Consider the following 14238-nt stretch of genomic DNA (forward strand, 5'->3'; position numbering starts at 1 on the left):
TCCAGTTCGGGCGCAACTGAACATTCCAAAACATGCCATGGTAAGTTTGATTGGTTGCACCCCAAAACATTATCTGTAGCCCCAGAATATCGAACTCGGAAAATCAGAGAGTCACTCGAAATAAGCAAAGCTAGGGTTCGACAGGAGTTGAGAAATAGTGATGTGGTTCTCAATCGGGATGGCGGTGATAACGTGAGAACTAAAACCTGGGGGCCATTTTTTAATAAAATCTGCTGACGTCAGTTATTTGAGAAAATTTTTTGTATTTTATTTTGGCTTTTTAGTGTTATCTTTTTAACGGTTTGTTTTTACTATAACGATTTCTTTGTAACTGTTTTATTTATTATACCTGATGACGCTGATTACGAAAAATCAGCGAAATATCGAAATAATTATATATTATTAAAATATATATATTTTTAAAAAGTTTATACGCAGCCGTATTTATTGAATTCTACCCATATTTTAACGTATAACAAGAAAATGACTTTCAAAGATTATAAATATATATATATATATATATATATATATATATATATATATATACTATATATATATATATATATATATATACACATAAGGGTATTGACTTTTTGGTAAATTTTTGGTATCTCCAGTTTCCTGTATAAAAAACAGATGAACTTTGATTTGAAAGTAACTGAAAAGTCATTGGTTTTATTTAATTTTTGAAAAAGATCACCCACCATGACCCTTGGTTACACACTTGCTCCCGTATATCAGTGAATTTTTTTTTCTTCTAAAGTATATCAATCTGGGTCTCAAAAGAACCAGAATTTTATAGTGATTTCAAAACTCATTATCTTTTCTACTGAAACTTTAAAAAAAAATATTGCAAACAAAAATGGTATAAAAACGACCTTTTCAATTGTTGTTTAAATTTGTTGTTTTTTTGTATATAAAATTTAAGCAATTCATTTTTATTTGTTCCATTATTAATTCTGAAATCTCTATAAAATTCTGGTTCTTTCGAGATCCAGGTGCAGGGGCGTGGTGGCTCTAAAAAGCCCATGCGGGATTTTTATTAAAAGGCCTATATATGCAGGATTTTACCATATATGCTTGATGTAAAGGCCTATACGAAAAAATATATATATGTATATATATATATATATATATATATGTATTAATATATATATATATGTATATATATATATATATATGTATTAATATATATATATATATATATATATATATATATATATATATATATATATATATATATATATGTATATATAATAACTGGCCTTATTCTAATAAATCATTAATACAAACCAACAAGTTGAGATGATACAATTTGTAACTAATAATATTGTTTGTAATACTTCAAAATAAAAAATAGTAACAACACGATACAGCGACCATTTTTTTTTGATTTTCTTAAAACACAACTTTAACGCAAGCAAATACGATTAGTATTTTATTTTTTGAAGAATATCGTCACACAAAATTAAAAATCAAAGATTTTAATTTTTCTATTACTATATAATGATATATATTTTATTATATAATAATATAAATTTTTTTAAATTTTGTATACTTTTTTTTCTAAAATAAATATGGAAAATCTTGAAAAATAAGAAATTCTTTTTATTTTATGAGAAAATTCTTTTTAGTTTATACTTTTGTTTAATTCGGTGTTTTAACATTTTCGCATAAACTCACAAAAGCTAAAATGCTGCTTTAAAAATGGTGCCGTTATTGACAGTTTAAACATGAAAGTTTTTATAATGTAGTTTTATTTAGCATTTCATCATCCTTCTTTTAATCTGTCTGAGGACAAGATTTTACGGAGTGATTTCTTTATTTACATACAATAATATAAACTGTATAAAAATAAAAAACTTTATTTATTATTAAAGAAGTTTATATCTGTTTCGAAACGTTACAAATATGCAAAACATGAGTTTGATCCTTATTTATATAAAACTTAATTTAAAATTTAATACCAAAACATTTTTCTTAAATGAATTAAAACGCAATACAATTACTATATAATTGTTGTATTGCGTTTTAATTTATTTAAGAAAAATGTTTTGTGGTTAAATTAAGTCCAACAATAATAATAGCCATTATTATTGTTGGGTCTGCGGACTTTCTTAAACTTATTTTGTCAACACTACAATCGTTAAAAACCGTTTATGGGTTCATTTTTTTTCTCATGATTAAAATATCATAATACGCCTCAAAACATCTACTTTGTTTTCAGAGCAATATTATTATTATGCAAAATACTAATATAATTGCGCTCAAAGTTGAAGACTTTAAATCAAGTGATTAATAAAAATTTAATTTGTGCTAACATAAATATTTTAAATGCTTGTGGAATTTCTTTAAAATGTAGAAAAAATTAAAATTTGCCAAAAGGCCCATATTTAGATGAAAAAGTGAAAAGCCCATGCGGGAATCCCGCTTAGCCTTTGGGGCCACCACGCCTCTGTCCAGGTGGATATACTTTTGAAGAAGAAAAAAATTCACTGATATATGGGAGCCATATATATATATATATAATTTTTTGTAAAAAATAGAAAAGGAGAAAGAAAAACTGAGGAAAAAAAAAACAATTTTTTTAGTTTAAATAATTTTTTCAATCAAAATTCTTTCTTAATTATAAGAAAATTTCTGTTTTAACTTTTTTGATATTGCACTATCTGTTATTTAAAGGTGTTGTTTAAAGTTGTTATTTATAGCTGTTGTTTAAAGTTATTATTTAAAGCTGTTGTTTAAAGTTGTTATTTGAAGCTGTTGTTTAAAGTTGTTATTTGAAGCTGTTGTTTAAAGTTGTTATTTGAAGCTGTTGTTTAAAGTTGTTATTTTAAAGCTGTTGTTTAAAGTTGTTATTTGAAGCTGTTGTTTAAAGTTGTTATTTAAAGTTGTTGTTTAAAGTTGTTATTTGAAGCTGTTGTTTAAAGTTGTTATTTAAAGTTGTTGTTTAAAGTTGTTATTTAAAGCTGTTGTTTAAATTTGTTATTTAAAGCTGTTGTTTAAAGTTGTTATTTGAAGCTGTTGTTTAAAGTTGTTATTTAAAGCTGTTGTTTAAAGTTGTTATTTGAAGCTGTTGTTTAAAGTTGATGTAGCTATTGTAATTATTATTTTTTCGCAAAATAAAACTTATAAATATAAACAAAATAAAACTTATAAATATAAACAAAAATATTGCAAAAACTATATTACTTTAAGCATAAGTTCAAGCAAAAAGGTAATAATAGAGTTGTGTCTGTAAAAAAAGTTTTTTATTTTTAATTATAAAAAAATAAACTCTTTATAAGATGTCGTTTTATTATAAAATCATTATAAGAAAACAAACAAACAAACAAAATTTAAAATATCAAAAGGACGCTAATATAAAATAGAATTTAACATGTACTATTTTTTAGCTAATGATTTTTTGTTTTGTTTTTTATTATTTTTTTTAAAATTAGGTAATTATTTTTGTTATTGTTATGTTATAAAAAATTCTCTAAATAAATATTCTTGCTCTTGCAAGATAATAAATAAATTTTTATTATGTTTATTTTATGATTTTTTTATTTACGCGCCTATAACATTTTTTTTTTTTTCTTTTACTGAAAATTTCAAACGAAAAGTTAGGTTAATAAAAACAAATTTATCATTGTTTTTTCTTAAGTTATTACATTTGTTAATAGTGCATATATCATATGTAATTGTCATGCAAACTTTTTTACAAAGTCATCATTCATACTTCATTAGTAGTTTTTATAATGTTAATTAATTTTTTATCTTACCGCTTAAATAATTTTTTAAACTTGTTTAAATATTAGATAAAAATGATTAAAAATGGCTTATCTATTACGTTAAATGGCGCTAAGCCATTTAACATAAAAGATAAGTCATAAAAAAGTTTTATTGTCATCTTTGTGTAAAGCATCTCATCTGTTACAAGTAATATGTCAAATGCTAAAGAATGAGAAAGCTATAGTAATTTTGGAACTGCATTTTCATTTTGCAGTTTCATTAGGCTTTTAAGTATAATATTTGATCAAGCTATTTTTGAAAGAGTTAGTGCTTTGCTGCATGACAACATAATCTGGTAGTGAATTCCACATGAAAGCAACTCTATTGTTAAAGAAATTATACTGTTGAGTACAGTTCTTTATGATTTCTCTGCGGTATTGTAAACGTTATTCAGCTCATAGAAAAACATTGATAGGTTCATATATATATATATATATATATATATATATATATATATATATATATATATATATATATATATGTATATATATATATATATATATATATATATATATGTATATATATATATATATATATATATATATATATGTATATATATATATATATATATATATATGTCGATAATCTTAACTCAAAAGTGCGCGGGATTTCTTTTATATACACACACATATATATATATGTATTATATATATATATATATATATAATATATATTATATATATATATATATAATACATATATATATGTATTATATATATATATGTATTATGTATATATATATATATATATATATATATATATATATATATATATATATATATATATATATATATATATACATATATATATATATATATATATATATATATATATATATATATATATATATATATATATATATATACATATATATATATATATATATATATATATTATATATATATACATATATATATATATATATATATATATATATATATATATATATATATACATATATATATATAATATATATATATATATATATATATATATATATATATATATATATATATACATACATATATGTGTGTGTATATAAAAGAAATCCCGCGCACTTTTGAGTTCAGATTATCAACTTTGGCAGTAAATGAAACTGTTAAATAATTCTGTATGAAGAGGCTTTATGTAAATCAGTATACAATTAGATTTTAACTAACCTACCAACTGAAAATAAACAAAAATTAAAAAAAAACATTGCAAATGTAAAATTATATAGTATAACCCCCCATTTAGCAAAAATGTTGAAATTAAAATTAGAAATTGCTTATTAGCTTTAATTGACCTACACTTTCCAGTAGGATACAAGCTTCATAAAGTTTTAAATCGAAACAATATTAAAGTTAGCCATAGTTGCATGCCTAATGTCAAGATGTCAAATCTTTAATAAATGCATATAAAACAAGATTTTACAACGCAATAAAAATGTAACATCAAAACAATGTAAGTTAAGATATGCTAATATCATCTTAAATTTTTCAATGCACCCAAATATAAAAATGACATTGAACTTTCCAAAAAAATATGGAAACTAAAGTCTACAAATATAAAACCTGTGATTACATAGAAGATAATAGCACAATGTAAGCCCTACAATTAAGCATCAAAAGGTTGTAATCTTTGTCTCCGCGAGAAGTTTTGTATGTTATCATACAGAGGAGAAAACTTAATAAAAGATATGAAATATCAAAGTGCTGGCATTCAAAAAAATTTTTACTTTCATTGTTCAACTCCAAAGACAAAAATCTTTGACATCTTTTTGTTTTAATAACGTCAGAACTTGTTCAACCATAATTTTTATTTGTATTTTTAAAATAGTTTTTATGTAACGAATTGTACACAATGGGTGATGATTGCCAAAATGTATGAAACTTAGAGTTCTATCAAAAGTTGTTTTTATTCATTTTATATAAATACATATATATATATATATATATATATATATATATATATATATATATATATATATATATATATATATATATATATATATATATATATATATATATATATATATATATATATATATATATATATGAAGAGTCCAGGGGAAAAAACGACATTTTTCTAATTTTAAGATGTTCGATTTTTAAAGTTTAAAACCATTCACAACATTACTTTTAATTAAACACTTAATTTTTTTTCACTAATTCTCAAAAATGTCCATTTCTTTAAGCAATTATGAAGTTAAAATGGTTCTGGCTTAAATATTTAAAGTTTTGTCGCTTCATACCTGGAGTTGGGTCCAATTGGACATTGCCGTTTTTTCCTCTGTAATTTACTATGCAAGTTTTATCCTTGTTTTTTATTTAAATTTTAGGCGCCAACTATCTAAAAACTTATAATTAACATTAATTTAACATATTTTTTTTTTAATTTTAGAATATCTGAGAGTTCGTTAAAACATTTTTATTTCAAATTTATTCTTCGAAATGTCTATACAATAACGGTTCTGACTGTTTAAATGCACAATACTAAAATCATCTTTGTAGTTTTTTGGAATAATACAATCTTTTTTTTGGTAGCTGAATCCAATAATTATTGAATTGTTTTAAATATTTTGAACATCTGGGACAGGTTGAAAGAGATGTATTGCTCATGGATAAAAATCCAAGAAATCCTGTATATTTTTCTTTTTAAAATAATGTACACTCAAAATAAGTTAATGTCTACCTGACATCAGATGAAGAAAAGTAAAGATAAATGGTCATTGTATTCTATTATATAAGTTGGCCACATAAAACTAAAGCCTTCTTACCAAATAGACTTTTACTTTTAAGTCATAAAAATTAAAAGGTCAATTTAAGAAAATATTATATTACTCAATTTGAACTAAGAAACTCGCATTCATTCATACACACAAATTAACATTCTATAAACAAGGACTATACAAAATAACAATGATTAATAAGGAAGATAAAAGAATGTTATTTTATTTCAACAGAACTGTTTAACAACATTAATTTTTATTTAGTCAAAATAGTCAAATTCCTCTTGTCCATTAACTTCATTTTTATTGTTATCATGTGATAAGGAATCAAAGTAGTCAGGTCTTTTAGTGAACTTTTTAAGAATTTGCAGATCTTTAAATTTAGCCATTGATATGCACAGTTTCTCAGAGTATAAGTTTAAAGGTTCACATGGAGCATTTTTGCTTTTGCTTTTCATATTTGAAGTAATGGTGCTTTTTAAAAAGGCACCATTCCAAGAGTCTCTGTTCATTGTTCCTGGATCATTTTTGGAAAAAAACACTTCTCTAAGACATCTAGTTGGAACAGGACATCCAGCCTTAAAGAAAGGTTTTAAAAATTGTGTCATATTTTTCACCATGTCTTGCCTGAGCTCCAAAACATTGAAAGGAGCTGGATTCTTGCGAGAAGCTTTAAAAATATCAATCCAATCAGAAGGTATATTGACCTGTAATTTGGTGTTAATGAGACCCGTGTCTTTATCACCCTCCATGTAAGAATGCATAAAAAAATATTTGACTCAATAAAGATTTTCTTTCCTTTCAGGAAAGAAAATCTTTATTGAGTCAAATCTTTTTTTATGCTGAAGTAGATAATCCAGAAACCGAATAACTGTATAATTTTTATTTTGGCCTGCACAAGAATCATAAAATAGCTCTAATTCCCTGACATCTTGACTTAGGTGATGAATTAAATAATCATATAACATAGATGTCACCTCGTCTGCCTTCTTTTTGGCTACAGTTTCATCATAGCCATAGATAAACACCCTTTTGCTCGATAGCACATGGATGTTAAAAGAAAGAAATGAAATTTTTCTTCTGTAATAAAAATCATTGGTTGAGTTATTAGTGACATTTAAATTTCTTTGATAGTCGAATGCTATTGCTTCAAATGTTGAATCATTAATTGCTTTTATCTTAGATTCTCTTTTTCTTCAATAAAATGTTTCTGCTTTTCTTTGATGCAAGTCCCTTTCAGTTTCCAACTCCTTAAGCTTTGCTTGCAAATCAGGGTTCATTAAATTATCTTTAGCAATGAGATCTATTCTCATTTTAAGCTCATCACACTATGAACAAGTGTCTGTATGAGGATATTCGAAAGCAATGTTAAAATCATTGTTAAATATTGTCCTGTATGTCTTGTAAGAAATCTTGCTATCTGGATAGATAATTTGAAACATGTTAAACATTTCGTTAATGTTTAAATCCTCAGATAAATATAGGCGTCTTGTTTTATCTTGCGAGTAGTGAGACTGCCTACCCTAAAAGAAATGTGATCTCTTATCTTCTGAACCATTTCATCTGTCAGCTTATGAGGTCTATTTGTATGTTGACCTCTTCTGTCCTTTGATGGCTCACCTAAAGATGAAAAGATGAAAAACAATAAGAAAATATGTTAAATAATCTTATAATCTTAAAATAACATGCTTGATAAATAATTGAGAAACTGTTTCAATTTATTTACCATTTCATATAGATTAGTCCCTTTTATTTAAATCTACACTAAAGGCTTAGGCTTAGGGAAATATTATGTTAATAATAATATTATTGTTAATATGGTTATAATAGAGACTAGTCCCTTTTATTTAGACTAAAATCAAAGCCAAGGCCTTTTTAATTATTTTTATAATTTTAAAATTAATCAAGATTTTAAGCATTAGATAGACCTATAGTCTTTTAGTCTAGTAGGCCTATAGCCTATAGTAGAGCACTAGACTAGTCTAATCGAAAGTAGAGGCCTAATAATGTTCGCACAATATGAAACATAATGTAAGGATAGCTTTTATTAATTAAATTATATGTAAAAACACTAGATCTTGTTCTATATAGTATAGTCTCTATGCTAGGCCTACCTGTAGTTGATAAACTCCGTTTTATTATCTCGACCCTGCCTTTCTTGATGCCGAAGATGGAAAGAAAAGCTTTGAAGCACACCTGGGTAAACTCATCATTAATATTCTTAAATACTTTGTACTTGTAGCTGTTGTCATTCAAGTCTTTTAAGATAATTTCATTTTTCTGTGATCTCTTTCTTGTGACATTACAGACTGTAATAAGGCCAGCCAGAAAAGAGTCTTGGTATTCTTTGCTCGATAATGCATTGTAAGAGTCCAATAAACAAGCTCTTTTATCTACTGTTACAACTTCAATACATTTATATTGTGTACATTTGCAGTCAGGTCCTGTTGTATGAGACAAAAGTTTTTGTTTTTTTAGTATTTCATTTATTCTCCCTGTAATTTTCCTTTTCTTGAGCCTATTTGTTAATTCACAGTGCTCTTCGCAATCTGCCATCTTTAAAATGCTGTTTACACAAGATTGACCCCTCATTGGGCGGTGTGATCATGTGACTTAAAATATCACATGACGTTAGTGACACTGCCGTTTTTTCCCCTTTAAACATTGGACCATGCCACTTTTTCCATGGTATAGGGTTTTTTCTTTTTTAATTATCATATGGACATTTCCCTTTTTTTCGCTTGAAATGTAGTTCAGTACAAACTATACAAGTCTATGCATAGGGCAGGGGCAATAGCTGAGAAAAACCAAAAATGTGACTATATATATATATATATATATATATATATATATATATATATATATATATATATATATTATATATATATATATATAGACACATACATACAGGTCTTGTTTGTCACGCAAGTTAATGTAACTTTTCTCAATAAAGATATTTGTAATGTTAAAAATTATGTCAGTTGTGTGTTTTAGAGTACCACATTGTAATTGAATTTAATTTAAAAAACTATAAAAATCATTCGAAGTCTAAATATCTTAAAATTAAACTATTGAAAAAATTAAATTATTGAAAAAAAAAATTGTTTACTTTTTCGTATTGGCAAAGATGAAAGTTCTGACACACCCTGTCTTGTTGAGTAAAGGCTAGAAATGGTGTCTCAATAAAAGTACTCACCTAGGACAGTTGTTAAATGCATCTGGCTACTGTCTTGTAGAAGGCCTCCTAAGCAAAGACTTAAAGAGTAGACAGATCTGTTGACCTGCTTCACACCACTTCTTTCATCTATTCCATTTTTCCAGGTTAGGATGTTGAATGCTGCAACTTTTTGAATCATTGCATGGGTATAGCTTGTGTCTCTGTTTTTATAACTAAGCAAGTCATTATATTATCTGCAAATGAGGGTAAAGCTCTAAAACTCCAATGTTTAAAAAAAATAAACTTAAAACTCATTTTTTGCTTTAATTATTATTGTAGTACTTTTAATATAACTTTAATTCATATGAACTTGAATTCATATGATGACATTATTGAGTAGTAGTGTAGCAGGCATTTTTTGTTAGAATTTAAAAAACAAACTCTTGTAATGTTTTAAAAACAAAGAAAATTAAAATTAAGATTGTTTTATTAGGTTAGTGACTGGTGGGAAAAATTTATTTACCTACGATCCCGTTCTCCATTAATGATAAACAGCAACTACTACGGTGTTGTAAGTTCGCTTTTTTTCTGGACTAAAATAAAGTTAGTAATACAAAATTTTTATTAGAAAATTTTATTTAGGGGAGTTTATATGCTCCAAAATCAAGTATACAAACAGCACGAGCTGCAAATATCATTCATGCTTTGTTTAAATATAGAAAGACTATTGATAATCATACTATGGCTCCAGTAAAACCTTTTATAATTTTTAAATATTTAAATGTTATTCAAATATTATAAATAAATTTAGTAAAATTTATGATTTTTGTTGTTTTATTTAGCTTCGTTTAATGTTGCTTTACCCCCTCTGCTCATCACAGTATACTAGACAGTTTAATACAACAAGAATACCAGGAAAAGAACAAGGTACAAAATTCTGTCCTGTAAGACAAAGAGTAAATAGTTAAAAAATTTAAATTGTTCTTTGTCAGAATTTTTTTTTATTTGTCATATATGATTGCAAAAAAAAAATTTACCACAGATTATCATTTTGGTGATATAAAAAAAATTTGACAACAGGTTATCATTTTGGTGTTATAAATGTGTTGTTATTTACAAGCATGTATTGTACATTGCAAGCCAAATTCTTTTGTTTTTTTGAATGTAATTATGTTATGTTTTATAAACCTGGCGTTTTTAAATAGAACTAAAATGAAATAGCTAAATATTATTTTAAGTATATTATTATTTTTGGGTGTAGTGAGCCGCAAAAGTTTTATTTTGAAATGGCTGATAACATAATTAATGGCTGATAACCTAATTAATGGCTGATAACTAACATAATTTGCATTTAGATAAATGCATTTTATATTAATATTTTTGTTTTTGTTTTTTGTTTGTTTTGTAGTTTAGGATTTATGAAATGACTTATAAACTTATTTGTTTTTTTTTAGACGAACTTGTAACTGTTCCTGAATCCAATTATGTTATTGTGTATCATAAAGGAAGATTTTTCAAACTTGCAGTCATATTTAGTGGCAACCTGTTAAAACCTGTTGATATTCAAGCGTATGTCATTAATAATATATAAATTTAATTAATATTTGCATTACAATGTACAACAAAAAAAGAAGTTTTTGTAATGTGTTCAAGTAATGTGCTTTTGTAATATATAATAATAATATTTTTGTAATTTGTTAGCTTATTGTGTTTGTGCAAAGTTTTTATGTGGTATTATTTGGCTCAATTAAAAACTTGTTGAAAGTTTATATATATTTAGAAAACTAAATAAAATTGTTGAAAATTTTGATGACAAACCTGGACCCGGAGAAGAATATTTACCTGTACTTACAGCAACTGACCGACCAGTTTGGGCTGAAATGAGGAGTAAATTCTTTAGTAGCGGTGTCAATAGAAGCTCTTTAGATTTAATAGAAAAAGTAAAAATATTATTTAAATTTTTGTTTTCAACATCACCAAATATGTTTTGATATAATTTCTGCTCAATTTTATCATTTATCAAATCAAGTTTTTGTTGTTGTATTTCATTTTGAATTTGTTAAACATTTAAATTTTTCTATTATTTCATTTTTCTGTTTTTTTAGGTTTTCCTATTTCTGCTTCTATTTCTTATAATTTACTCGACACACAATTATCTCTTAAGATATATTTAACAAAACTCTTGAAGTTTTATAAAATAAATACGTTAGTTATACTAATGTGCTAAAATAACTCAAAAAGACAAAAAGTTTTTGTATAGATATAGCTTGTTTAAACAATAATTACAGTTAAAATGAAAAGTTTTAAAGTTTTTGAAATAAAACTTTTCTCTAACTATTTGAAATTTATTTGAAACCTTTTGTCATATTTTTGCAAATTATGTATTTTAGTTTAAAATATGCTAAATAAACATTTTTCCTGTGATTTATTAGTATATGTTTAATAAAAATGGGACAAGTTATGTTTATAAATATTTGAAGGAACGCTTTCCAAAAAAATTTTGTTCAACTATTTGCTCCGAACATACAGCAGAATATCAGTTTTTGCAAAATGCTGAATTTTTGAGTTGATATTAAAAAAGAAATTGAAGAAAAACCTGGGTAGCATGCCTCGAAATTCCAATCTCAAATGTTTATTTTGGATAACAGTCTCAAAATTAATGGTTTATCTTGAAATTATTGTAGTTAGTATGTGACCGGGGCTATGGCCGGGGCCAGGTTTGATAACACATAGTCGCGACTAGGGCCAGGTTTATGACCAGGGCTGCATTAATATTGATAGATCCTATAAAAATGTTATTTTTAATTAAAATTTATGATATGAGTTAAAATTAAAAACAATAGTTTTATAGAATCTATCAGTATTAATGCAGCCCCGGTCATAAACCTGGCCGGGGCTGCATTAAAATTGATAGATTCTATAAAATATTGTTTTTAAATAAAATTCATGTCATAAATTTTAATTAAAAATAATATTTTTATAGGATTTATCAATATTAATGCAGCTCTCGTCATAAACTTGGCCCCGGTCAATGGCTATGTGTTATCAAACCTAGCCTTGGCCCTGGCCCCGGTTGCTTACTAATTGTAGTGGAAATTTTCTCAAATTTTCATTAGAAAAATTAACTCAAAATAGCTTAATCAAAATTTATATTTCAAAAAAGAAGAAACAAATGAAGAATAATGAAAGAAAAGTTTGTTGCCCCACCCCAAACCTTCAGTCAATGTAGTGGTACTCCTTCATGAGTAGGCTATAAGATAGTTGATTTATGTACTGAAGCTCCAAGCAACAGGCTATTTCAGTATGATTCATCGCCAAAGCAATTTGAACTGCTCTTTTTTCAAATCTTGTAACAATAATAAAAACAATACATCATCATCATAAAAATCATACTAATCCATCAAATTTATAAGTTATAATTATTCCTAGTTAATCAATAGGTTAATCGAGATTTTTTCGTCGTTATATGATTTTTGAGATTTTTGTTTTTTCATTAAATTAAATAATTTTTTATTCTTAGTTTTGTCTAATCATTTTTGAGATTATTGACATAACAGTGCATCTCTAACCCCTTAATATATTTACTTTTACCCGTAAATTAATGTCCTCTAGTTCTATTATTTTGTCCATAACAAAATGCATTATACAAAATTCATTTGTGGCAACACTAACCAATCCCTCTGCATTTGCTTATAAAATTATTTACTTACAATTTAATACAACTCATAGTTTGTTGATGTTAGACCTTTGACATCACAATGCAAGGCGTATTATATGCCTTTTGAGCTTTTATTGTTTGATTAACTTTGTTTTTTGTAAATGTATTAACTTGTTGAGACAATATAAAGGTTTTGACAAATTTTAAATTTTGTTAATAATAAAGATGTTGTTATAGTTTTATTGTTTTATTTATTTGAGCTTCTTATTTTTTTTTATTTTTTTTTTAGGCAGCTTTTTTTGTTGTATTGGAAGAAGATTCAGAATATTGGTCTTTTGAAACAGTTTGTTAATTTTTAATTCTTTTCTTAAATGAATCTCAATTGGTTAAATATGTATCAACCTGAAGGATAATAAACATGATGATCTTATATGGTGAAAATGAAATGATTAAAAAAGCAAATATGATAAAAAGTTATAAAAAAATTATAAAAGAAAAATGAATTATCCAATGCTGGAACTTTTTTTGAAACAGTTAATGAAGATGAAAGCCCCAAATAAAAGGATATTTTAACTTATGGGGTTCTATATAAGTGAAAATCCATATGGGTCCATAAGTCCAAAACTTAGATAATAAATGATAATTTTTAATCAATTTTAATTAGTTTTTATTGCGTAAAAATGCCAATATAATATGGCTGAATTATTCAATATGGCTGAAGGCTGAATCACAGTGACTATGATAAAAGATAACTGTTTAACAATTCGAAGTTAAGTGCTGTCATTTATCAATGATTTATGCAAGGCTAAATACACAAAGATATTTGTGGGAATGTGTATATATCCATGTTTCAAAGAAAGATGTGGGATTGCACGCCATTATATGACCGTGCAAAAAAATACTTTGTTTTGACAGTTTGACCATGGCTTTTAACATGTT

At 25.5% G+C, this 14238-nt stretch overlaps 1 protein-coding gene across 1 annotated transcript in view; it reads left to right on the forward strand.

Annotated features, from left to right (window-relative positions):
* Positions 1–14238, forward strand: part of LOC100212546 (carnitine O-palmitoyltransferase 1, liver isoform) — an 81394-nt gene that overhangs the window by 48583 nt on the left and 18573 nt on the right. Inside the window, exons 8-13 of the mRNA XM_065812564.1 lie at positions 10135–10212; positions 10284–10391; positions 10484–10568; positions 11096–11210; positions 11422–11581; positions 13589–13642. Of these exons, the coding sequence (XP_065668636.1) occupies positions 10135–10212; positions 10284–10391; positions 10484–10568; positions 11096–11210; positions 11422–11581; positions 13589–13642 (600 nt within the window). The remainder of the gene's footprint in view (positions 1–10134; positions 10213–10283; positions 10392–10483; positions 10569–11095; positions 11211–11421; positions 11582–13588; positions 13643–14238) is intronic.

Source organism: Hydra vulgaris, chromosome 12 (genome assembly GCF_038396675.1).
Source record: "Hydra vulgaris chromosome 12, alternate assembly HydraT2T_AEP".
Lineage (NCBI taxonomy): Eukaryota > Metazoa > Cnidaria > Hydrozoa > Anthoathecata > Hydridae > Hydra > Hydra vulgaris.